A 26,377-nucleotide genomic window follows, 5' to 3' on the forward strand; every position below is an offset into this window, starting at 1 on the left:
AACTTAAACAGCTTCCACAACCCAAAAAACATGCCAGGAGCCAGGCCTGAAGGTTTTCTGTATTAACATGCATCCAGCAGGGCTGATGGGCCTGTGCTGACTCAGATCTCAACTCCTTACACCAAAGCATGGAGAGTATAATTTTAAAGATAGTGTGCAAAAATAACCTTTCACTACAGGAAAGGTGTTGGGGGGGGAAATTAGGGCCTTATTTCCTATATACCTGTGATGCACCTGGATATAAATCCAGTGAAAGCACACAGCTGCAGTGAATGCCCCCATTTTTCCTTATCCACGCTCTCCTTTTTACACAATTTCTGTGATACAGAATTGCCCTCTAAAAAATTTCAGTTCTCCCTCAGACTCAGCAAATCAACAACTGTTATCATGATTTCCTTTTTGAGAAGAAACACAGAGGAACAGGGTTTAAAACTCACATGAGAATTATTTTAACGTTTTATGTGGTTAGGATGTACCAGCAAAGGCTGTAAAGGAAAAGAAGGAAAAGGACACGTTTAATTTCCCGACCAATATCTTAACCTAAATTTAGCCAACCTGTGGTTTAATTGAGGATATCTTAAGTTGCTCTATCTAAAGAATTTTTGTATTGTCTGGAGTCATCCCATAGAAAGCTCTTTTCTTCTGTACATGCATTGGAATTTATCCATGGGGAAATATATTACTAAGTGTATTGCAAGGCACCTTTGCATTAAATCAGCTGCCAATGCTGGTGCAGAAGTTCGTGTTTCACGGGGATTTGGGGCACAACCCCACAAGGACTGTGTGTCATTGCACTGGGATCAGGGCCCAATCACGTCTATCACAGGATATATGGGGAGATTTTTTTTAAAAGCCTTAATTTAAAATGAGAAAAACTTGTTAAATAACTTCCTTATGAAGCACAAAAAGAGCTCACACGTGTGGCTAATACAAGATTTGCTTGTAGTACTCACAGAGCCGGTGCTTAATGGACTTCATGAGCTGTGAGTTAGCACTGGCTGGGGAGGAGGACAAGGAAGGGGATGTTTTCTTCGTGGTATTAATCCTCAACACTGCCATGGAAAAAAGCCCCCAAGCTAAACCATCTCCACAACTTCCATCAGGCCGACTCCCCTTAAAGGCTGTAGGTGAAGGACACAGAGCACGTCCTAGCCTGTGCCAAAGCCAAACACGCACTTCAGCTCCCCAAACCCTCCATCACCACTAGAGAAGTCTAAATATTTGGGCTGGCAAGCCTGCAAAGCTGCGCATGCTTACAGGGGATTGTTTTATTTATTTTTTTTTATTTCAAGGATGGATGCAGGCCAACGCACTTAATAATAACCACATGGTAAAATAAATAAGAATGCCTGTATAGACTTAAAAGTAAATGTTAAATATTTGCTCTGTTTTCTTACTGATGTCTCCTTTGCCAGCTTTGAAATGGCCCTGTGGCAAACAGCACTTTTATTTTGCTGTGTTTTCTTAAGCCTGGAACTTTTAATAATTTCTAATTAAAACTTCTACATTTTTAGGATATTTATGAGCAAGCGGATACAGGCTCTTAAAATGAGCCAGGCAAGGGCAAAAGCTGTACACTACAATCAGATTTAAGGGTTTTTCTTCTTCCCGAGCCATGTAAAAATCCTATCTCCATTTTTTTACTTTTCACAGAAAATGTCACAGAATATTCTGGAAAATGTGTCCACTGGATACACTGAGGAGAAGCCATTAGAAATTTATATTTCTCTTCCAACATTTAGAACCATTTTTCTTAAAACAAGCAATCATCCTCCAGGCCCACAGTGGAGAACAGCCCAAACACAGGGGCAACTGTTGGATAACTGCCTGTGAGTCAGTGGGAGCCAGGAGTCAACCTTTACATATCTGGGATGCCTAAGTTAGCTTACAAAAATAAAGTAAATTTTGACTGAATGCTTTATTTACTCTTTTTTCATGTTTTTTGGAAAGAAATGAGTCAACTTTTCCACTATTTGATATATTTAACACAGCAGGAGTGGTCATACATCCTCCTTCTCCCAATAGTTTTAAGACCAAAACCAGTTCAAAATTATATGGTTTGCTTTTTAAAATCTTTTGGGGAGTTTTGTAATTCTACCACCTAAAACAGACAGTAACAAGTTGGAGCAACTAATGTGCACAATTTTTCTTCATGTAAATGCAGAAATGAAATGGCTCTTTCAGAACTGACCAACAAGGTACTCCAAAAAGTGAGAACTACTGAAAATAACTAATAATCAATGCAGGTATGCTCTAAATGTCAGGGAAAAAAAAGGAAACATCTCTTGCACATTTAACAGTACAAAAAATAATTCAGCTTTATTTACATGGGCATCATCACTCCACAGTTGACCAACGTGGGCTCTCCTGGATGCAGGAAGCACAATGGAGACTTTCAGGGATGGTCCAGGGGAGAGCAGCTCTCAGGGAAGTTAGTACTGTCTGCCTCAAAAAAAAAAAAAAAAAAAAAGAACATTTTCCAGCAAGGTTCATTTGTATCAATTATGCATGAGCATGCAAGAAAACACTGCAGCAGGGAATTTGAGGGTGTGTTTTGGCAAGGCAATGCACACTGAGTGGCCCATGTTTGCAGCAGATGTGAATTAATATGGCATATCTGAAGGCAAGTCAGGAATCTCCAATTTATAGAAGTCATGACTGGACGGGCCTTTTTTTAGCTGCAGTTTGACTGGAAACTTGTGTAACGGCAGACTAAAACTGGAAATAATTATTTAATATTTAATATTTAATACTGGCTGTTTACATTAACTTCCCCTACCTTCAGAAGTTTTAAATACATTTCTCCAGATCTTAGATATCTCTACACAGAAAAGAGAAGAAAATATGCATCACAATAAATAAAATGTGAGTTTACCTGAAGTTCAAGTGCTCCACTAGAACGTACCCATCTGAGAGAAAGGGGAAAAAAGGAAGTAAATTAGTAAATTCCTGAGCAAATGAAGTCTCAGTGCCTAAGCACAAAGAACATACTGTGGCTTGGGAGGCTGATTTGCCCCTCCAAACTAGTTTGCAGTGTCTCCCCTTCCTGTGCCAGAGAATTTCTGCAGACTTACATCTGCCCTCTGAATTTCGGCAGATCACTGCGTGGCCCTCCGTGACATCAATGACATCCAGCTGTTCTCCAGCTGTGACAGGGAGATCCACTCTCCTTTCACTGGGGACTGAGCACTCAGCAATGGCTGTGTTGATGACACTGATCTCCTTATCATACTGCAGGAAAGAAATAAAACAAGTTATTCCACACTTATGTGCAATGTCTGTAAGGGCAGTGGGGAGGGATGAAGAGAAGAGATTTCAGGATAGGTTGTGAGGCTTTAGTTAGGGATAAAGAGGGAGAAAAACTCCAGTAACATCCCTGATGAAGATCCCAGATTAGGGGAGAAGGAACAGGTCAGTTAGGTATCTCTGGCAGAATAGCTGAGGACCAACAATGTTCCCCTGTGCATCTTTTAAACAAGCCACATAGCTGTTTTCCTCCTCTGACACAACCAGTTCTCTAGAAAGGCACGTACCACAAATGTTTCTCTAAAGAACTTCTCTTCTTTTTCTCTCTTCCTGCTTTTTTCTTCACTGCTCTTCTTGAATTTGAAGATATTTCTGCATCAAGAGACACACACACACACACACACACTTGTGAGCTCCTTTTAAATAATCCCTGGCACATTTGGAATTGCAGCTCAAAGCCTAACTCCAGCCTTGTCTGCAATGAACCCTTGGAATAGGAAAACACACCATTCACATCCCTATTTTTCATAAAAGAATGAATATACAATTCAAATATGTTAGTGAGCATAACTTGGGCCCTTTTGTATCTCCATTTGCAATAATTTTTTTTTTCTGTAAGCAGCGTGGGAACAAACAAACTCTCTGTTGAGTGTTTCAAATCAGTCGTGTTTTTATAGAAGTCAACAATTCACTTTTCCCCCAGCAGTTTGTCTCCTTCTGGTTTTATTTATACTCAAACATAAAGGGAAAGAGTCCCCAGATAACTCTCATCCTGAGTCATTTATGGAAGTGGGGCTTGACACAGCTCTCCAGATTTCTCTTGGGTTTTTTAGCACATGGAAGAGAAAGTCACCCAAGCAGACATTTATATGGCACTGTAAAGTGGAAAACAATTTCTTATGCCCCACTTAAAGAGAGCAATGGCCATTCCTTCTGGGGCATTCCCTGAGTATGGAGATGCCACTCTTTTTGGTACATGAAATTCTAGCTATAGCATTAATTTTAAAACTTAAGACAGGGGAAAAAACACCAAACAAAAACCCCCCACCCATTTGTAATAAATTATTCACCTTTGGTTCACTTTGATGCACTTAAAATTAAGACAAGGGGAAACAAGAGCTGAAATTAGGAACTTCTAGGCTGTGAAGAGATTCCTCCTTGGCAGACTCAGCCTGGAAGACCTGTGATGTCTAAGGAAGGGATGAAATTGCATCAACTTCCTGAAGGTCTGTAAAGTTATACCTATGACTGTGCACAACACAACCAGCAGTGTCTGAGCAACCCCATGCAGGAGCTCTGTGGTAAGAACCTGGAAAATGGATCTTTGATTTGCATTTCTTTGAAGTCCCATGTACTGGGTCATAAAAAAGCTCACTGCGATGCACATTTTTCTAATCTCAAAGGCAAAGGAAATCTCCTACTTCCATATGAATTTCTGCAGCACCAGTAACGAAACAAACAAAAAAAGTATTTGCTTTTATGCACAAAGGGTACAGCAAGAGGCAATGCAATCAGCCCAACCAGAAAGAGAAGATCTAAGAAATCAATACTTTAAAATAAGGGCAAGGGGAAACTACAGGCAATTACTACATTGTGTACAGGGCTTCCAAACACAGGGCTCTTGCCAAAATCATAGAATGGTTTGAGTTGCTGCCTTAAAGGTCATCTTGTTCCAACCCATCTGCCATGGGCAGGGACACCTTCCACTAGATCAGGTTGCTCAGAGCTCCCTCCAACACAGCTTTGAACACTTCTAGGGATGGATGGGTCATTCACAACTTCTCTGGGCAACCTTTGCCAGTGCCTCACCACCCTCACAGGGAAGAATTTCTTCTTAATATCTAATATAAACCTTCTAAAATAGCAAAAAGGAGCCAAATATACAGCAAGTAACAACTTTTTGCCTCAGCTAAGTGGGAAGCCATGACAGAACTTCAGGATAAGACCTCAGGATACCCCCCGCTTGCGTACAGCTCAGATCCAACAGTTTGTTTTACCCTTGAGACATTTTCTGCAAAGTTTCCTAAAAGTTGGGTTCAAAGCAGCCAACATAAAATGTCTGTGCAATCAGGGACATCCCACTCCTGAAATCACTCAGGAGACACAGTACAGGGTCAGACAACATGGGAATACAGAATGGAAATCAAGACCTTTCCACATCGACGATGCTTTTCCTTTTGTCTCTATACTCTTTCGCCACTCGAAGTTTTGGCATCCGGATTTTGAACTTGTCATCCTTCTCTCTGAGAGGAAGAGACACACAGGAATTTAATTTTCTTTCAGCAGACTATGTCCCCTTCCCAAACCCATGTACCTACAGAGTAGTGATTCTTCCCTCTCTTCCCCCACACCCACCACTGAAATGCAAACACTTGCTGTGATTTATACCAGCACGCGCAGCCGCCACAATCATCTGGCAGCAAGACACCAAGACATGCTGTTCCTATTAAAAGTAATTTTTCTGACAAGGAGCCTGCCAGGACAAGGCTGATAATCGGGTCTGGGAGCTGGAGTTTTCCTTCCTTAAGAAAACTATCTGAATTTTCATGTGTTTCAGGGAGCAGCTCTTTCCTTTCCACGTCTCTGGCACTAACTAGGTAACGCTGAAGAAACATTTTTCGGGATGCTACTTGCCAAATTAAACACACATGGAGAGGGCACCTGGACTGTCTCCAGAGGACTGAGTCCCAACCAGCTCATGACCCTCAGTGGTTTGCAGTACCACAGGCTCCCCGGGGCATGGGTTTGTGCCCAGAGGAACATCTCCTTGGCCTGAGGCCAGCGTCAGGAGAGGGCACTCTCCTTACCTGGGCTCTCTCTGCCCCACCTCAATATCATCATACACCTGGTCCTCCTGGGATACAGATGCTGTCAATTAAAATGCAGGAAAGAAAACTATTAGAAGATGTCATTCTGAACCTGGTATTCCAAACGATGTATTTCAGGGGAAAACTGGGGCTGCTGCTAGTCGCTCGACCCAAAGGGGCCAAGGCAGTGCAAAGGCAAGATCCTTGGGGCTCCAAACATCTGGCAAAGCCCCAGTGCAAGGAACGATGCTTGGGTTTGTTAGTTGTGTGTATGGGCAGTTTTCTGGATGGGTTTGGCCATCCAGCTCCACAGATGAACAGGAGCAGCAGTAGCCAGCCCAGGCAGGGTTCCCATCCTGTAGTAATGGGTAAGTTCACTGCAGCACCCCCTCAAGGCTTGATTAGTGAGGACGGGTGTTTTGTCCACCCTCATTTATGCCAAGCATGAACTTGTGCCTCCACCAGGTAGAAATAAGTAGGCAGAGAGCTGCTGGAGTGATGTCAGCTCTTAACCACCAGCAGCCTGAAAGCAGTAGTTCAGCATGGACTACTTCACACATTACCTTCCTTAATATATTCAGATCTGCAGGAGAAATGGTCCTTTTCAAAGAAAAACCACCCAAAAATGAGCAAAAACACCACCCTCAAGTGAGGTACAAATCTCTATCAAGTCTTCAGAACTAATGCTGCCACATTACATGATTTTCAAAAAGGCACAATGCATCAAGATTACTGTACAATATACATTCTTCATACACACAAAAGTAAGTCCCCAAGAGTCAGATACATGTATGTTGCTTACCTAAATTTGGTACCGAAATGGAAACCAATCTGTTGATAGAAAAAGACTTTTAGAAACAAGTCTGCACTTCAGCATCACCCAAAAAGCCAAGAGCCCCCAAAAGCTGTCAGTGCTTGCTGCTGATGGAGACAGGTCTAGCTGCATGAGCTGTGTGATATCAACAGCATTTGCCAAAATTACATCTCTTGCTAAATAAGCGTTTCCATCCTCTGACAACATCAAGAGCCATGTGTTCATCAAGCAGGAAAGGTCTACATTGCATCCAAAATACAGTCCAAGCTCTGCTGCCCACCCCTACATTGCTTCCCAGCAGGAAGAGGGTTGATGGACAGTTGGTAATTGCAGTCAGTAATAATTCCTTTCTATAAATCTGCCAATATCATGGGTTGCCCAGGAATTTAAGTGTTACAATGTTTGTAGATATCTAAGGTGCTTTCAGAAACTTTAAGGGTTCTTTGAGACAGGAGGATGGCACACAACCTGATGGGTCCTTCCCTATAATGATATTTAGCAGTAATGCTCAAAGGAGCCACTGACATGACAGAGTATCTAGTGTGAAAAGGTTTGTAAGTAAAATAAAATACCCTAACATAAAAGAGGAAAGGTTTAACCTGGAATTTGCAAAGAAATAAGAAAGAGTAGCATTTCAGGCACTGTGCACAGGGTGAGGCACTCGCTGGCAGCAGTGGAGGATGGGTTCTGCAGGCAGCTACTGCACACTCGAGGAAAAGGCAATTTCCCTGGAATCTTATCCAGGGTTGAATATTAGAGTATCCGAAAGGGCACTCTAAGAAGTTATACAATATCCTCTACCCTGTTAGACTAACGACTCAAAAGTAAACTTCAGCAGATGCTCTTGCCAGCTTGGCTCTAAATGAGACTTGGAATAAAGACCCTCAACCCTTAGGAGCCACATCAACAAGGCTGTACCTAATCCCAGCCCACAGGTTGAAGCAGCAGGAATCACATTTCCACATTCCCTTGTGTACCTGTGTCATGCTGAGGTATCAGAAAGGTACCAAAGGCAGCAGAAAGCCTATGAAAACCTGGAGGCTGCTGTAGGACTAGCTCCTGTAGATTCCTGATGCCAGAGGTCTCAGAGAAGCTGCACAGATGGACCATTGGCCACATCTGCCATAGCAGCTCTTAATGAGTTGATAGAAGCACTTTTGGCATAAGCAATAAAGCTGCATTTCTTACTCTTAGACCTCCTGCTTTCAAATTACTGCAAAGAAGAATGCTCAGGTTTGAAGGGGGAAGGGGTAGGACCACCAACATTTCCTTACCTTAGGTTTTCCTTGAGCCTGAAATTATTCAGCTTCAACTTTTCTATCTTAAACAGGTTTCCAAATCTCTTCTGTTTTTCTGTTCTGTCCAAAAGGGAAACAGATTTTAAATTAAAAGAGGCACTAGGTGCTGAAGTATGTGAGAGCTGCAATACTTGTAGCCCCAGAGATCTTGAAGCAGGGAAAGGAAGGTCAGCAGAATTTGGATCTCAGCTCAGCAGTAAGCTTTAAGTTTTAATAGCTTCATGTGGATAATGGATTCACTGGGATAGGCACCAGGACAGCAAAAGGTGTTTAATTATAAAGTCCAAGCTCAAGTCTTTACTTAGGTTTAAACTTTTCTGCGTTAATTGAAGTTCTTCTCCTCTGACCCAACAACTACAGGGTGATCCAGGTTTATTTGGACTAAAAATTGTGACAAAAAGGAAGCATTACCCAGAAGCATGCAGGGGCAATTAAAGGAGACACCAGGGGCATCTGTCTGTGCCACTCTCCCTCACACACTTCTGTCATGTTATGCTCTTGAGAAGGATGTTCCATGACACACTCTCCTCTTACGGGGGGTTGCAAAGCTACACAGTAATTTTCTGATAAGGTATCTGGAAGCAACCAAGATCTTCCCATGAGGGACATTACCCATGCACAAGTACTATTAAAATTACTTTATGTGTATCAGCACACATAATCCTGCATGTGGGATCAATAGTAGGATTACATAAAGGCTGGTTTGGGGATTAAGACCCTAACCTCTGAACCCCATGAATTTGGTTCCAAATGATCTTGAAATTCCTTTGCAAGCCCAGGAAGATGCACTGCTCCTCCGTGAGTTAGCAATAGTTTAATTTCTGCTACTGTTCTGCACCCATGTGCAGAAGGGTGAAGGAGAAGCATGGATGTACTTCCCAGCTGGTGGGGGACATGGATGGTCAACCTGGGAACACGTTACCCTCTGGTCAGAGAAGCTTGTGTACCTCCACCACACAACTCCCATGGACAATTTGCAGAGAAATGACACCTCCTTTTATTAACCACCCTGTCACCTCCAGGGTTACAGTTTTCCCCTTTTCCCCCTCTCTGACATCTACACTTTAGCTAGACTTGAATCCAGATGCAAGCCAGTGTGAGCCTCACATCCGTAAGGGAAAAGCAGATGTACAGCAACACCTTATTATTCCTCCCACTCTGCTCCTTAGAAGAGAGCCACCAGATGCAGTCCAAGCAATAGTGTGCCACATCCCCAGCCCATATGCCTTTCCCAAAGGCTGTCTCTATTTCTTACAAAGGAAACTTTTTACTGCGTGAGGGTAGGGAACCACACAAAACACAACTAACTTCACGTTTCACCTCTTAATCCATTTGGGAAGCTCAAGCAACATATAAACCCGAGGCTGCAAAACTCATTGGTTTTATAACACACCCCATGGAAGCAGATATCTTGAGAAGCCATATCAAAAAGAGAAGGTTGCAAGTTAGTTACAGCATGTCAGGCTCTTTCCAGCTTTCCAACCTCCTGTGATCTCAAATTGTCCTGTTTTATGGGGACAATTTGTCCCTTGAGCATTCCCTCTTTTGACACACACAAAAATGTGCCGTTTCTCAGCTACAGCTGAGCAACACTTTTAACCAAAAGAAGGCAAGTGAAACTGTCCTGTGTGTTTGAATCAAGGAGAGGTCTGTAAGGGTAGTACTTCCAATGGATGGGGAGTGCTATAAGAAAAAAGAAAGTCCTCATTGCTTAGGGATTTAAGTTTGGTAACTACTTTTTGCTCCCTAAGTATCAGTCAAAAGGGAAATAAGGAGGAAGAGGGGGAAGAAACCCATCCATACAACAACTTTTCTGCAGTTGCATTAAGAAAAAAAAGGCTTCCAGCCAGTACCTGGTGTGTGAGATCAAGGATGTACGGTCAGTATTTCAAAATACAGGCTAAGAAATTGCCACTTACTCTGGTTTTGCTGGATTATCACCTCCAATCTCAACATCTTCATATGTTTCCTCGTAGCTGTTTCCTGAAACTTTAAACCAAGGGATGCCATTATCACAAACCACGCTCAGTAGCAATGAGGTGAGGTGAGGTTTGCTGGACAAATTGCACCCAGACTTTTTATGTTTTACTCTTACAGAGGCTTCAAGGTCAGCTCAAATGAATTCCATGCTAGACGTGTATATCACTCTCCCCCAGTGTTAATGGGAATTTAGAGCAACCAGGCCAGAATGAGACACTATAGATGTTGAAAGTTAATCTCATCATCTCTCAGGGACCAGCCCGAATTAAAAGCAGCTCCTGTTTGAGCTTCCCCACATGCTGCACTTACAGCTGTCTGAAGTGAAGGAACTTGAGGCATTTGACCCGTAGCTGCTAGAAGACAGAAGTATGACATGGGGATTTATAGCAGCAGAGTTTTTAAGTGACATTTCATAGACACAGGCACTGTGAAGAGCCCAGGTCCATACTCACAGTCCATCTTGCAATTCTGCAATATCATCGTATATATCCTCTGGTGCCTGCAGAGGCTGCCAAGTGTTTTGGTTCAAGGTTGTTCTTTCTATCCCTGGCTTTGGAGCACCAACATCCATGCTGTGCACTGGAAATAAGAAAGGACTTTTGCTTTAGGAGCTTTTCTGAGAAACTTCTCTCAGGAGATAAGCTGTTGAGGGTAACACAACTTATATTTTCCGTTCCAGGAGTCAAGGAAAGGCTCTGCTCTGACTCACTTTGAGAAGCAAAAGTTAAGGATTTTAAAAGCTTCTGACTTTTAAAACATTTACCTTTAAAATATTTTAAAGTCATAAAATATTACAGATTTTACAAAAATTAAAATGTCCATTGATATTCTCAAATCCTTCTCACCAGAAAGCATCCCAAGAGATGATTCATGGATATTTGGAGAAACGATTGAAGGGTTTTTTTGGAATGGATCCAAACAATGTACCTGTCCATTGGAATACACCTGTAAATCAACATCCCAGAAAGAAGCCAAGGAGGATGAGTATCCTAGAGATGTATTTCACTGAGGAGTGGAATCAAGCATCAGAGTTGCACCTCATGAGGTTAGAAGATTATTACTGGAGAACTCTGTTAAGTGGCAATATTAAATCTTTAAAATTGATTTAAGAGAACTGGAGTAATATAGAAATGCAGCCAGACAAATAAAAGCAGATGTTTCAAAATGAACATGGGAAGTGTTCAAGGCCAGGTTGGAAGGGGCTTGGAGCAACTTGGTCTAGTGGAAGGTGTCCCTGCCCATGGCAGGAAGTTGGAATGAGATGATCCTTAAGGTGCTTTCCAACCCAAACCATTCTATGAATCATGCAGTAGATCTCACTGGAAACACATACCACCTCAATATGGTCTAGTTATGGACCACAACTTCTGCAAAACTTTTGAAGTTTTGAGGAAGAAAAGGAGGCAGGAGAGGGACCTAACAATTCTCCTAATCAACCTCTCTGTTGAAGCAATAGCAGGAGGCTCACTATGAGTACTTTGAAAAAAAAAATCCCAACTGAAATCACCTCCAGCTGTTCAAAGGTGAAACAAGCCAGCAAGATTTCTTACAAAAACAGACGCCAACCGAAACAGAAAATTATTATGAGGTGATTTAAAATTAAAAAAAAATAATACCTGAGAACCACACCAATAAAAATAACCACAGTCACAGCCAATTTACACTTTCTCCTTCACACTCCTGGTCTGTCCACAGAGCCCAACAGAGTTACTTTGCTCTCTTTCATCTTTAAAATGCTGCCATAACACACTAATGGCTTGCAGAGGCAGGAGTAAGGCTCTGCAGAATAGAACCCATGAACATTTGTACCTGAAGCTGCAAAATAGTGTTTACAGAGGACATGTGACTGGGTTTAATTGTGCAGCTAAGGCACATATCACCAGCTCCAGCCACTATCTCAGGGTATCGTGACAGAAGGAAGCGAAAGTCAGCCTGGTACCACAAGAAGATGGAGCAAGGAATCATCATCCATCCTACTAAGGGACAGAGGAAGCCTTCAGGCTCTCATCCTGCTCACGTCGTTTCTACCACAAGCCTTAGCCAAACCCTTTTCTGAGACTCAATAAATTGTGAGAAGCAGAGGAGTGGATTTCAGCTCTCTTGGATAAGGGCAATCTGCTAGAAAAACAAACACCTTGGTTTGAGTTACGTAGATGGTTAACCAACTTAGGAAGCTATTTGCAAAGCCAAAATAAATGATTCAGACCAGAACACAAATGCTCGTGCAACCTTTTGCCCTGGTTTAACTAAATTGGTTCAAGAGTTGCATCCAAATTTAACATTATTATTTCCCACATGGAAGAGACATTTGGGCAACAGATGGGACTGAGGATTGAGGAAACACTCAACGGCGCAATGAGATACTCACAGAGCTCGGCTCTGTCTTTTGCCAGCCCTTGTAGGGTAGGGTATTTTGCAGGCAGGGTACTGGTCACATCCTGCTTCCCTTGCAGGACCTTCATCCCATCTCTGCCATCTTCCTTGGTTTGACTACTGGGAGACATGTATTCATTTCTACCTGTCTGAGATCAAACATTTGGTTTAGTCCACACAGTCTTTAGAAACAGTTTTCTAATATAAGTTAATATAATTCACATATATATAAGAATATAAGTTTCTGTGGACTTAAAACAGTTCTGTTTTCATGCCCGTTTCCATCAGAGATTTGTGGTAGACACAGGTGCTGCCTGGCAGCACTACCTGATTTTTAGGCAGTAGCAGCTGAGGGATGAAGAGGCAAAAGAGAAGGGATTAAAAAAGGATTAAGGGCTCAAGTTTCAACTGTTACCCGAAGACAGGGAGGATAGAAGGAGAAGAAACCCTATAAAAACTATTAAAATTAATCTCAAGGATTACAATACCTTGAAAATTTTCTTCACTTCCAGTTTCTGTCTTTCATGACTTGGTTTCCCCTCTTTTTCATCCTCTATTGTAGCTCTTTCAGGACTGAAATTTTCAGAAGTTAGAAAGATCTCAGAACACAGACACTTTAGCAAAGTCGCAAACACATTGGTTTATGACAGTGCCCAAGTAAGCAGCTCATTTTCCCTCTGAATGAGGTAGGTGCCCAAAAGACCACCAGTACTAAAAGTAAGGGCAAATCCAAATCTAAGTCAGCAGATAGTCAGGGATAATAGCAATCATTCTTGGAAGGGAAATAAACTAACAAGATTGTTTCCTCATAGCAGGAATGGACAAGTTAGATCCATTTGCCAGTGGTGGCACCTGGCTCACAAGATGTACCTCTTACCATAGATTTAGGGAAGAAGATACAGCAACAGTATGCAGAACTTGATACCTTTTTTTTTCCTCAGAATAAAATTTTCCCACTGAAGTGACTCCCTTTTATCTCATGACTCTAAAATCCCCATTAAAAAAACCCAAACAAACAACAAAAAACAGCCTTCAGACAGTGACAATAATTATACACTTCAAGGAGTTTGAAGCATGACATTCACAGAGTGAAATTCAGTGTAGACCTTGCCTTACCCACACAGCCTTGGACCTGGAACCAGGCATCCCAGATTGAGAGCCTCATAACTCTCCTGCTTATGCTGAAAGACTTCAGGTTACAGTAGGAAAAGACTATGTATCTTCTTGTGTCCCAGAGGAGAAAAGAAGATCTCCCCTCCAGATATGCTTAGAAACCACGAGTGCTGACACAGAAGAGTATCATTGTCTACGCTGTCCTGGTCATGAAATATATGAAATTTCTTTCTATTTACTGATTGTTACAATATCCCATTCCTAACCTGAGTTAGTTGTGGGGCTAGAAGAAGATTGAGAGAATGGAAAGGAAATTACCTGGATTTGGCAAAGGGAAAAATCTTCTGTTTCTAGAATAAAGAAGAGGAAAGCCTTCAGCCACTGTGCTTTTCTCAGCAGTCAAGCTTTTTTACAAGGCCTCAACTGTCATCTAGTATTTAAAGAAATATTTCTTTAGAAAGCCCAGAAACATTTTACATTTGGAATAGTCATCAGTCAAGGATATTTCCTCCGCTTTGCAGGACAGGGGACACACATATTGACAAACTATATAGGGATAATATAACAGTGCAAGGGATGGGGCCAGTGAAGCTACTGGTCAGCATGAAAGCTATTACAGACTGAAGAGCTTACAGAAGAGGAGCAAGTTTTTTTACTTAAATAAAGATTTCCCAACCTACCATAAAATGAGACCAAAGCCAAGCCAGAGAACCTCCTTGCAAATCACACACAGATAAGTGCATTTGGAAACCTGTGCTGTTTTCTGGGCAATTTGATTGCTTTGCAAGTCAGGATTTGACAGTGGAGTTTGACACTTTCCAAAGTTTTCTCTCTTTTAGCAGGGCCAGAACTGATACCCAGTACATGGTCATCTCTTGGCAAGAAGTGATGTGTTCTCTCAGCCCAGCTACCTGCTTTGAGCTCGTCCATGCAACCAAGCCCGTCTGCTCTAGGAATAGCTGCAGCAACTCCTGCCCTGTGCAATGCACAATCCTGCCTTCCCTGCAGGATATCACCACTGCCAAGGTGCACTGCCACCCCTTTGCAGCCAAGGTAAAATGAAAAGTTGTAGTTTGCAGCAAAGATATCCCTGCAGCAGGGGATGAAAATGTGTACAGTTGTGCCCACAACACTTGCCCTCGCTTCTGAGCCAAAATTCTAAGCCTCCTGCCATGCCAAGCAAGCAGGCTCAGTTTTGCTTTTACACCTTCACAGAGGGACTACCAGCACCAGCTTGTCTTTGGCAGGAACTTCCAGAATAATTCAGTGGATTTTCCCTCCAAGAATTCATGATCTTACTATCAGTGTGTGACACTTCCTTGGTCTACCACCAACATCCAGATGGTGTTACCACTTCCTTACATATATGCAGTGGAATTGAAAGGAACTGACTCTTCCCACTAGTATGCTTGGGAATCTCATTAGTTCTTTGTGTCCCCTCTGCAATTTCTTATTTATTTTTTGAGAGTCTTCACAGACAACACACAAAGAAACTCTTGGCACGTAAGAAATACAGATATTGAAAATTTTCAAGACAGGAAAGTATGGTGCAGTCAAGACTGTGAGACCAAAACTGGCTGTGATAACACTTACCTTGTGCTCCTGAGGCTCTGCATTAGGTACTGGAAAAGATATTTACAAACATATATTACTTTTTAGTCTGCGTTAAAGTCACTGCACTTTTAGTTGCAAAACTCAACTTCAGTTGGGATGCTCAGCATCCAGGCATACATGCACCATGGGACATTCACCATGTCCTACTGGCCAGGGTCCTATTTGCTATTAAGCATTTGCTTGCATGCAGAGAACTGCAGCACCAAGCTTGACTAGCCACAGTTTTCATATAAAAGCCCAAGAGGGCTGTGGCAGGATCCCCCAAGGAAATTGTCTGGCTCCTGTTCCAATGGGAGAGAAAAGCAACGTACATGGCAGAAACTAACCTCCCAAAAAGAGGCAACCTTGAAAAATGTAAAAGCAGAGCAGTGGCCCCTTTGATGGAGAAAATTATACTGGGAAAAGACATTGATGGAGATGGAAAAGTTCTGTACCCTGTGCCCTTCTGTTCCCAAGAAGATGCTGAGGTTTGCCTCACTATCTTCTTTTCCTTTTCTTCTACATGGGTAGTATATCATGATTTTCCCCAATGCTGTTTTATTATAAGCATTATTTCACCACCAAAATACTAACTTCTGTCTTGTCTGGGCCCCAGAGTCTTCACACACTGTCAGTGCACAGAGTGACAGCACAGAGAGTTATCCTTGGTCACCTGGAACAACGTACAGCTGCTTTTCTCAACTTGAAGAAACTCTGTTATTTCCTTTTTAAATGACTTATCCCAGATAGCACATGATTCACCTAACAGTCTTACCTCGTAAAGTACCTTCAATGACACACAAGGTTGTGGTGTCCCCAGACTGATTCAGGTACATCGGGGTTTCTTCATAATTATTCTGCTCTTCAAGTTGAGCACTGAGAAGATGAAAAAGAGAGAAGAGATTTTTTTTTTTTCTGTCCCTTTTAGAAGCATGAAAAAAATATTCCTCTTAAGGACAAGGAATTCAAGTGCTTTGATACTCAGCCTACAAAAAAGCAAAGTGAAATCAGGAATTCCTTGGAGGGAGAGGAGAGCCCTGTGCCAGATGTAGGGCTCAGCTGAACCTTACCCCCAACTCCACACTCCCACTGCTTTTCCTTTGGGAGGACAGGCTGTATTTATAGGGCTCAAAGCACATCAGGAGACATCATACTAGGATTATAGTCTTCTGCCTACAGCAATCCCTCAAGTAGAAACAGAACAAAAAAATCCAAGGAAATTGGAGCACAGCAGTTTTTCAAGCCTACTCAGGTACTTTGAAATAGGTAACAATTTAGTTGCACTGTTCGGCACGCTGCTTCACATGGAAGGAAACACAAAGAGGAAAGCAGAGATATCAGAGTGTACGTTTAAAGGTCCTGCTCCTGAGCTTATCAAGCCAATCACTCCATGCCAACACAGCAAGTGGCATGTGCCAGCCACAGGAGGAGACAAGGCATCACGGCTCCAGCACCACCAAGCCTCAAGTACTGGGTTTCCCAGTCCAGTTCCCACCTCCTCATTCTCCTTTCTTCCTTTCTTCCTCCAGAAATTCACATTAGTGTCATTTGGGAATAGCTGCAGAGATAAAGCCAAGCATTCCTGAACTACCCACACAAATCCCCAAGTCTTCCCCTCTACCTACAGTGGCAGAGTTTTTGGCATCTCAGGAATGTACCAGGAAGCAGCAAATGCACAAGATACAGCTTGTAACACACCTGGGCGACAGGTTATGGTGAGAAAAGAGCACCAGGAAGAATTCTAGCAAGAACTTCCTTCTTTTAACTGAAAGACTATATAAAAAACCTCAGAGAGCATCCAGCTTTCCTGGAATCACCCAACTGCCACAACTCAGAGTAAGGACTAAGTGTAAACCAGAACCTGAGGAACAAGACACTCAAGGTGCACTTTAACAGTAGTGAAATTGGAGCAAGAAACAACACCTGTAGTCAAGCAGAAGGCTGTGCTGATACCAAAGGCTGCCTCAGCCCCCTGCTCTCCCCTGCAGCCCAGGGACAGTGCCTGCCATCTTTCTGGTTCCACAGCATGTTTGGGACATGTAGGTCCCACTGAGTGGGACACACACACACATATTGCATCAATACTGCAAGCAGGTATTTTGTCCCTAGTGCCATAATTTGATGAAGAGGAGACCAAGAAAACCCCTGACCGTTCACTTCCCCAGCTCAATCCCTGGAATAAACCACATCCTGGTTTGGGAGGTTGGCTGGACATCAGACAGCCCTTTATATAAACCACAGTGCCATGCCAGACCTGAAATACAGCTGGGCTGAAGGATCCCTGAATAGCATCAGTGAAGGCAGAGTATTTATCCCCAAATAAGCAGTAAGACGTCAAGATTAGTCAGCCCAAGTTACTACGTCAGGGTATCTAAGAGACCAGACTTCATTCCAGGTGAGGCTTCGATGAGGGGAATTTCCATCTCCAAACCGCTGTGATTTTGCTTTAATGCTGGAGCTATTTAATTCATTTCCCCAGTTATCATATGGTTAATATTTAGCAAGTGACCTATCGTAGAGACCATATCACAAGTGTTGGAGCAAGAATGCTAATTTTGCTGCAATGCATTACTAGAACAGCTTCCTTGTGGGGCATGACAGCTGTGGAACTGGTTCCTATTCGACCAGTTCTCTTCTGACTAGTACAGGTTAAAAGCTAACACCAGCCAATGCTGGCAGGAACACCTCATGATGTCAAGAACAACTTGCTGTGTTGATAGCTGCAGGAGTTGTTTGAACACAGAAAGCATTTTAAGAATTCCCCTCCCTTTGCTCTGGTTCAGCTGTTCCATTTCCCTTTTTCACAGCCAAGACAAAACATGTATATGAATATTTTCCTCCACTTTTTCTGTTCTTGTTGCACAAAACCAGGACCACTACACAACCACTCAGGACAAGTCACAGACACATCAGAAAAAGTCAGGATCCCCATGCACATAGAAGTTGTAAGATTTTTGAGCCATTTCAGACAAACTCCAGTGATTTGGACCACCACTCAATAAAAATCTCACTTCAGCATCTGGAGACAGCTGAAGAGCTGGGCATGGTGAGGGAGGGCAGTGACTCCTGTACCCTGCTTGTGCTGACTGCACAAACATAGGACCATAGAATCATGCAGGAGAGCAAACTCCTTCACTGCTGGCAAAGAAAATCCAAACACCTGCTGGTTACACCAGGGCTTTGTTTCAGCAACAGTTCTCAAAAGCATCTCTTTTCTAAAAACACCGAACTTGAGTACATGGAAAACAGGAAGCAAAAAACATGTGGGAGTTGATGACTTTGCAACCAAAGCACTGGCAGTGTTTTCCTTTCCACTAGCTAAACCAGACCTAAAGACACATAGATATGGTTCTCCATGCGGCTTTAAGAGCCCAGAGGAAAAAATAGGGATGAAACTTTTCTTTTAGGAGAAGGTCATCCCAGCCAGCTTTGAGTTTCCCATGTAGGTTCTATTATTCTGTGTTTCTATAACCACAGAAACACAGAATCACAGAATGGTTTGGATTGGAAGTTAAAGATTATCTAGTTAAAGACTATCTAGTTCCAATCCTACCCCCCATAAGCAGGAACACCTTCCACTAGACCAGGTTGCTCAGGGCCCCATCCAACCTGGCCTTGAATACTTTCATTTATTTGAACAACTCCTGGAGCAAGTTGCTGCCTCTGGGAGTCAGACATTCTCTCCAGACTGAACTGGGATGCTTCAGATCACAGGATAGGGATGCTCCTGTCACCTACAAGCCACACATTGCCTCCCCACAGGCTCACCTTTCGGGCCTCAAGTAATCTTCTTCACCAGCAGCTGCACACAAACACACAGAGGATTAGTATTTGAAGGCAATCCTGCTCTCCCACAGAACACCAGTTGCAGCCATGGGAGGTGTGACAAGGACTGCCCTTCCTCAGGCAGCACACTGCACACAAAGGCAGGCATGAAATAAGACTGCCAGCAGAAACTGGGGATGTGGCTGTGTTAATATGTCATTATTTCATGTTTCCAGGCAACAAGCCCAAGCTTTCTAGAGATCAATAACTGAGCAATACGGAGAGGGCATGGAGATGATGGCACATAAATGCAACTAGTTCCCTCCATCAAATTCATATATTTAGAAATGGCAAATACATTAGAAAAGATTTTCAGTGAAAAACTCTCTTTCCCTCTTATTCTTATCACAGCCAGGGCACACCAATAAGTGCCGGCACATTAAAGCCAAAGAGACCTTAGCAGAGCCCTTCTTATGAAAGGAGCTCCCTTGGAATTCAGCAAAAGTTGTGTCTAAAAATCTGGCTATAATTAAGCCTGTATCTATAAAGAAACACCACTTAGCAGCTTAATAAGTGGTCCAAAATATTCTATTATACAACATCAATAGAGTTTTATTATGGGAAACTGAACTTTTGCATTTCTTGATGTTGGAACACTTAGCAACATTGCCCTCTGTTGTATTTAAAACAGAAGTGGGGGAGATTAGCAGACTATTTTCTAACAATTTTATTGTGCCTTCCCACAGTTGTGCTCCAGAGTCAAGGCATTTCCCATTGAAGAGGAGTGATAAAGATCAGCTCAGCTCATAGGCAGCTGCTGCTGCTTTACAGCCAGCTGTAAACCACTCACAATACGCTGCACTTGGGAGGGAAGCTGGTTTCTGCATGTGGGATGGCGTCCAGCCTGGAAAACCAGATCCCTTTTCCAGATTAAGAGCAAAAATCAGCCCCACTGAAACTGCTGGGCTATTGTTAATGTTCGAGGAAGAAGTTATAAACAAGTAACAATGTCTTTTTTCTGTGGGCTGGGAATCATGGCCTAATAGATGTCAATAAACTGCAAATTATTATTCATTTTCTATGGAACAAGTTTGGAGAGAAAGACCAGAGATCTCTTACTTGTTTCATTTCCTCTGTGGACCAAAGGCAGGATGCTTCGGAAAGTACTGAGGTCAACCTTCGGGGGTCTTGGAGGCTTCCCAGGGGCAGGACCCAGGGATTCAGCTGAAGGGAGAGGTTTCATTCTTGGCCACTTGTTCCTGGGGCTGTAAGGCCATTTTCCTGCTCTGGGCTGGTAGAAGGGAGGCTTCAGTTCTGCTCCAGAGAAGCACAAGGACAGGCACCAATTAGTCCTCATTTAAGCAAAAATCCACGTACGATCATTAGTTGTTGTACTCACATTTCTAACCAACTTTGCTTCTTCCCAATTTCAGCATCCTCATTACACAGCAGGTCTCTTACCATGTTACCAGAATGGCAAAGTAAATGGAAATGTCCATTTTTACAGATTTTTACAAAGTGAACCATGTTGGGGTCTCAGCTCTCGACAGCTCCCTTCCTCTGGATTACAAAATACTAGCCCAGTTTTCTGTACTGATAACAGCTTAATCCACCAGGATTTAGTGGTGTGGCTGTTTTCAGCATTCAGTCCAAGCAAGGTGGCTTTCCAGGGTAAATAAAGACTTAAGCTTTTCAGTGCCCTGTCACCCAGTGTGACGTTAGCAAGGGCACCTTTGCAGCATTTGAGTTTCCTAGCACCAGTTTCTCTAAGAAATATGTTCTCTGAGCTTAAATATGACCTTTTGCACAGCTGGGAGGGTGCAGAGGGGGGAATTCAGGTTTAAGCCATTTTAATTAGAATTAAACTGTCTTTGCAGATGAGCCAAGCCTTTCTATGTCTGTGTGAAACTGAAGAGCAGGGTCCAGTCACATTTACCTTGTGACTGAAAAAGGCCAAAGCAGACCAAAACTGAAGATACTCCCCTGTTCTCAGTCTTCATCCTATTATCATAATGTGGACAATTTCCTTAAGTGAGTTTTAAAAAAATTGGTGGAGATGGAGACCCTCCCCTTACCAAGCTCAGCAGCAGTTTGGGACCCATTTCTTATCTCCAGAACCTCCAGAGAAAGAAAAAAACATTCCAACGGACCAGTCTGGCCTCTTGTTTGAAGGTCCTGACTTTTAACAGCTTTTCTCTCCAGCTGCTCTACCCTGTACTTCCAGAACACATATGCATATAATGGCCTGGGTCAGAAGGGACCTTAAAGATCATCTCATTCCAACACCCTGCCATGGGCAGGGACACCTTCCACTAGACCAGGTTGCTCAGAGCTCCATCCAACCTGGCCTTGGACACTTCCAGGGATGGGGCAGCCACAGCTTCTGTGTCACCTGTGCCAGTGCCTCACCACCGTCACAGGGAAGAATTTCTTCCTAATATTTAATCTAAACCTACTCTTTTTCAGTTTGAAGTCATTCCCCCTTGTCCTGTCGCTACATGCCTTTGTAAATAGTCTCTCTCTATATATATGCTCAGTGTTAAGAATGTACCTTACTGTACCTTTCTGGTGCTGCGGTGTCTCTCTTGGTGGACGATAACCTGCCTGGCAGAATGCAGTTGCCCCCGTGCCCTCAGCACCTGCCCCATCAGAGCTCCTGTGTCCTCTGGGAGCCTGGGGAAGAGCTGTCCCACTGCCATACAGAGCATCCTTCTTCTTGGCATGCCAGTCCAGCACAGCCTTGTTTCCAGAGGGTCGCATCCTGTCGCTGTCCCACGCAACAGGAGCACGTGTCACCCTCTGCTCCGGACAAGGGTGCATGTCTAAGTTTGCTGCCTGCTGCATTGGGAGTATTGCACTTGCTTTCTCATTGCAGCATAAAGTCTCTTCCCAGATCTGTAGGATGTGGTGGAAAGAATCTGGGAGCTGAGGGTCCACTGGAGCTGTTTGGCCTGATCCTTGCTGATCAGTGCTACACGACAACAGAGGCTTTTCCGAACTGTTCTGGGGAGAACTCAGCCCTTTCCCTGAGATGTTGCCCTCGTGCTCTTTGTTGTCCCCCATTGGCTCCACATAATCCAACTTGGCTCGAGGCCGTGCTAAGGGGCTGTGTTGGGTGAGCACAGAGGGTTGGGAGGCAGGATGGGCAGGTTTTATTATTTTCACACCTCTCTTACTCAGGGGCGGAGGGCTGGACACAGCATTCCCTCCAGAGCCCAGCTTGGACGAGATCTCAGTGGAAGGCTTCTTGAGTGGTTCTGCCAGCTTGTTAGCCAAGTCAGAGTCATTTTGAAATTTTGCTCTGAGGGCTTTGAAATCAGTCACACCTTCCTGGGTGAGGGGAAAGAGGAGAACACAAAATATTTGCTTACAGAGCTGGCAACAGGCAATTTATACAATCATGATGGTTTCAGACAGAAATAGGCTGCAGACTCCACCCTGGTCACCAAGGATGTGCCAATCCTGGCGAAAATTTAAAAGCAGTAGAGGAGAATTAGCTCTTTCAATGGATCCTCCAAAGGCTCACAAATCACTTCTTATTAAGGCAAAAGAGCTGAGACAGGAGGAAAACACAGGAGTAGAGCACAGAAACACAACCAGAGCCAGCAGGACCAGGGGAGATGCCTGCTTCTCCCCAGTGTCACTCAGTGATGAAGAATCTCCCTCAGGAGGACCTGGAAACCACTAAATTTAATGTTTAGCTTCCTGGCAGAGGTGCTGCTATACTGTTTATGCACCTGCTGGGTAGGAAAGCTCCACTTTATTTTTAGTACACAAACACAAAATGGGAGAGGCCACTGCTGCTCCAGAGATCCCCATTCCATCCACTGCCTTCTTTAGAAAACTCCACCATGGAAAGAGAAGCACCAAACATCCTCCTTGGTAGGCTCCAAATGACCCCTGGGACAAAATGTTCTTCCTCCCCAGTGCTGGTTCAACTCAGGTCCCCAAGGCTCTTTGGATGCTTCTCCGCTTGCCTTTATTCCCATCCAGGAAGCAGAGGACATACCACCCAACCAGTAGTACACAATGACAGCAAAAGCATCTCTCAGTGCAGGTGATGAATACTGGCTACAATACTCAATTCCTCTCCCACGCCAGACCCCAGGTAATATATGATTTTGAAGAGAGCTAATCAGTGACAGTGCAGTTCAAAAGAACACCTGAAGAACATTTTGTTTTAGGCCTTCATTCCCTGGTGTCTCACCATCCCATGCTGGAGAAAGAGGACCATAATTTTTGCCTGCAGTGTTGTGGCTTAAATTCAGCCCTGAACTGAACTAGGGAGAAAATATGAAGAAAAATTTATGAGCTACTTAAGTCCTTGAACTGCTCTATAACTTTTTATATGCCATGATTACATTAGGTGCACTGCTCTGGCAGCTTAGTTCAGTGCAGAGAACTGTAAGGCTTCACGAGAACCTGTCTAATGAGGAAATTGGAAAAAATTATCTAGGACAGAACTTCGTTATTCTGAAAAAAGCCCCAGCCTTAAGTGTTAAGACAGAACAGATGAATAGCATACTGAGGTTTTATTGCATTTAATTGCACAATTTATTAAACACTGACAATTTCTCTTGAATAACCCCTTTCACTGACTTTATTACTTTCACAGGGTAGTGCATGATGTAAAGAACCAACCCTTGGGGGAGAGGTTTGAATTGCTCCAATTATATTTCATATTAGTGGTCAGCATCTTGATGCTGTGTGAGCTGCCCAGACAGGCTAATCTAGGGGCGAGCCGATGGGAATGGGAGCTTTCAGAAGCATACGGAGGATGAATCAGATTTTGGAAAAAAAATAGTCCCACATGTACCTGATCCCTCCAGCGATGCCAGACAGGAAATAAAGCAGCTAGGTGCCCTAAATGCAATTGCACCAAGCTTTTGCACGTGCTGCAGCAACAGTTGAAGAGTTCAATGCTGTTTACCTCCCCACACTGATTTTCTTTACTGTAGCACACAGTTCCTCATCAGCGCCCTCAGAGACAAAGAGAAGAGGAAAGAAAAAGTACCTACATGTCTCAACGTGCCCTAGGCAAGGTGGACTCATGAGACACGGGGTTTTTGGTTAGGCACTGTCTGTGACAGTGACGAGCTTGGCACTAAGTTTAATTAAAGAGGGATGGATACAAGCTTCCCTTTTCCTCCCTCAAGTTTTTGTTGCTCTTGCCTTGAAATGGCAGCTTCAAATGAGTGGCCTAACTAAGTGGAAGATTATCTGTGCTTAATGTACTCTCAGTGCCCCTCACTGGAATATAGTTTCCCCAGGCTGTAGCCTGTTAGGATATTCACAGGATAGGGTTAAACTGTACACCATGGCCACCTCCTGCACACCCACATCCAGCTGGACAATCCGTCCCTCCCCAGAAAGCTCCTGCAAATGCTGTTTCCTTGCTCAGGGCTGAGCTTAGCCAGATCCTCCAAGGTGCAATGAGTTCTCCCGGTCTCTGCAGGGATGATTTTCCATCAGAGCTGGGACTGTTTCAAACCACAAACCCATCCAAGCAACTCTCCACTTCAACCCACACACCTTAACCTGGCCCAGGGAGATGCTCAGCTTAAACATAGTGCTGAGTAGGTCACAGGCAGGACACGTGAAATCCCAGTCCTGGTGTCCTATGAGCGCAGGGAGGGCTCAGGTCCCCTGAAAATCAGACCAGTTGAAAGTGAGGAGAATACACTAATAAATTTAAAGGGCTGCCAACTACTTACAGTGTGTATTTCAGCTACATCTGGCCAAATAATTGACTGTGAATAATACTACATTTGGCAAAAGCCCACGCAAGATGAGAGGGGGAGAGAGTAAAAAGGAAAAAAACTTCCACTGGCCGGAAAGCATTAAGGAGTCAGGGGACAGGAGCATTACAGAGTCAGAGGGCAGCTAAACTTCCCATATTTTCTGCCTAAAAATAAAATGCTCTTCTAACATTAAGATCAGTCTAGGAAGCAAAATAAAACTCAGCTTAAGCCTATGATAAGGGTACCTTTTAGAAGGAGCAGCAGCAGGAGGTTTGTACTGACATCAAGGTCTAACCAAAAGGAATCTGAATTGTAGAACCACAGAACGGTTTGGATTGGAAGGGATCTCAGAGATCAGCTTGTTCCAATTCCCTGCCATGGGCAGGGACACCTTCTACTAGACCAGGTTACTCCAAGCCCTATCCAACCTGGCCTTGAACACTTCCAGGGATAGAGCATCCACAGCTTCTCTAGGCAACCTGTGCCAGGGCATCACCACCATCACAGTGAATAATTTCTCTCTAATATCTAATCTTACCCTGCCCTCTGTCAGTTTGAAGTCATTCCTTCTTGACCTGTCGCTCCAGGTCCTTGACAAAAGTTTCTCTCCAGCTCCCTTGTAGCCCCTTCAGGTACTGAAAGGGTGTAATAAGGTCACCCCAGAGCTATTCTCCGTTAACTAATTAAATAGAATTAATTCGCCTTAGTTTTCTGAAGCCACTTTTCTAAAACAAATCGTCACAGGAAGAGAAATCCCATTAAGGACGTGGCACACAGGACAGCCAAGAGAAACCAAGAGCCTGTTCCCCTCCTGGAATTCTTCTGGTTTACTCAATTCTTTATCTTGATTCCCAAGGGAGCTCTGGTGGGTAAATGTTTAATCAGCACTGCCCTCTGCCCTGCCGTGGGACTGCTGGAGTCAAGCCCAGGCACTCCGGGCACGCTGAGGAGAGCACGCTGCAGATACCATCGACTCATTAACCAGCCGGCTTCTCCCAGGAAAAAAAAAAAATCCAACTCTACTTTTTATTAAATTAAGAGGCACAACTGCAGTTCATCTCAGATTGAAGAGGAATGAAAGGGGCACTGGGAGCCCCTTAGCCCCTGCTTTGGGGCAGAAAAGCAGTGTCTGTGTGGTCTCTGCCCAGAGCAGGAGCAGCGACGAGAGCGTGTACCTCACTCCCGGGATGAACCGCTCCCGGCATTCCATGGAGAGAACAGCCCCAAGCTACGAAGCAGCAGCAGAGAACCAAGCAGCAAATCTTTCACCCAGGCCAGATGCAGAGGAGACAGAACCCATTGCTGCAGTGAGGGTAGAAAGGGGAGCCCCGATAGTTACCACGTCCATCCCTTGCTGCTCCAGCATGTTCCCTGCCCTGCCTACAGCCGGAGTGTCCCACAGCTGCTCCCCGCTCTGCTGCCCGTCCTGCAGCCACGCCAGGTGAGGCGGGGCAAGCCCTAAACACACCTAGGCCAAGCCTGGGTCTGCCCCTGGGGCGGGGAGAGCCTCATCTGGGCAGGGCTGAGCCTGCCCAGCAGTCCATGACCTGACCCGTGGTTCCCTGAAAAATAAATGCCCACACTGTGGCAGGTGTGGGATGGGTTCAGAATGGGAATGATCAGCTTTGGTTTGCTTTGTGACAGAAA

General features: G+C 43.9%; 1 protein-coding gene across 6 annotated transcripts; it reads right to left on the reverse strand.

The window, feature by feature from the left end:
- Nucleotides 1–268: 268 nt before the first annotated feature.
- Nucleotides 269–26,169, reverse strand: FYB2 (FYN binding protein 2). Of its 6 annotated transcripts, XM_027649333.1 has the most exons (22): nucleotides 26,070–26,162; nucleotides 24,522–24,635; nucleotides 21,551–22,319; nucleotides 20,109–20,303; nucleotides 18,993–19,026; nucleotides 16,000–16,100; nucleotides 15,225–15,253; nucleotides 13,950–13,981; nucleotides 13,007–13,091; nucleotides 12,514–12,667; nucleotides 10,598–10,724; nucleotides 10,455–10,498; nucleotides 10,085–10,154; nucleotides 8,142–8,225; nucleotides 6,856–6,884; nucleotides 6,054–6,114; nucleotides 5,397–5,489; nucleotides 3,534–3,618; nucleotides 3,075–3,231; nucleotides 2,876–2,909; nucleotides 2,328–2,446; nucleotides 269–485 (listed from the first exon to the last, which is right to left on the reverse strand). In XM_027649333.1, exons 2-21 carry the CDS (start codon nucleotides 24,555–24,557, stop codon nucleotides 2,338–2,340), a joined length of 2,328 nt encoding a protein of 775 aa, XP_027505134.1. In that variant the 5' UTR covers nucleotides 24,558–24,635; nucleotides 26,070–26,162; the 3' UTR covers nucleotides 269–485; nucleotides 2,328–2,337. The 6 variants fall into 6 exon arrangements, with proteins under 6 accessions (XP_027505134.1, XP_027505135.1, XP_027505133.1 ...); XM_027649334.1 differs by lacking the exon at nucleotides 269–485 and having other exon boundaries at nucleotides 2,293–2,446; nucleotides 10,455–10,495; XM_027649332.1 differs by lacking the exon at nucleotides 269–485 and having other exon boundaries at nucleotides 2,293–2,446.
- Nucleotides 26,170–26,377: the final 208 nt, after the last annotated feature.

This window comes from Corapipo altera, unplaced genomic scaffold (assembly GCF_003945725.1).
Source record: "Corapipo altera isolate COAL_440 unplaced genomic scaffold, ASM394572v1 112, whole genome shotgun sequence".
Taxonomy (NCBI): Eukaryota; Metazoa; Chordata; class Aves; order Passeriformes; family Pipridae; genus Corapipo; species Corapipo altera.

What these genes read in the sequence shown, in the direction of transcription:
- FYB2 (XM_027649333.1), bottom strand. Translation starts at nt 24,557, where the DNA reads ATGTTTAAGCTGAGCATCTCCCTGGGCCAGGTTAAG. An exon ending in GCAGAATTGCAAGATGGACT is followed by an intron (nt 10,499 to 10,597) that starts GTGAGTATGGAC and finishes TCTGTCTTCTAG; the next exon opens with CAGCTACGGGTCAAATGCCT. An exon ending in AGCATCGTCGATGTGGAAAG is followed by an intron (nt 3,619 to 5,396) that starts GTCTTGATTTCC and finishes CTCTTGATGCAG; the next exon opens with AAATATCTTCAAATTCAAGA.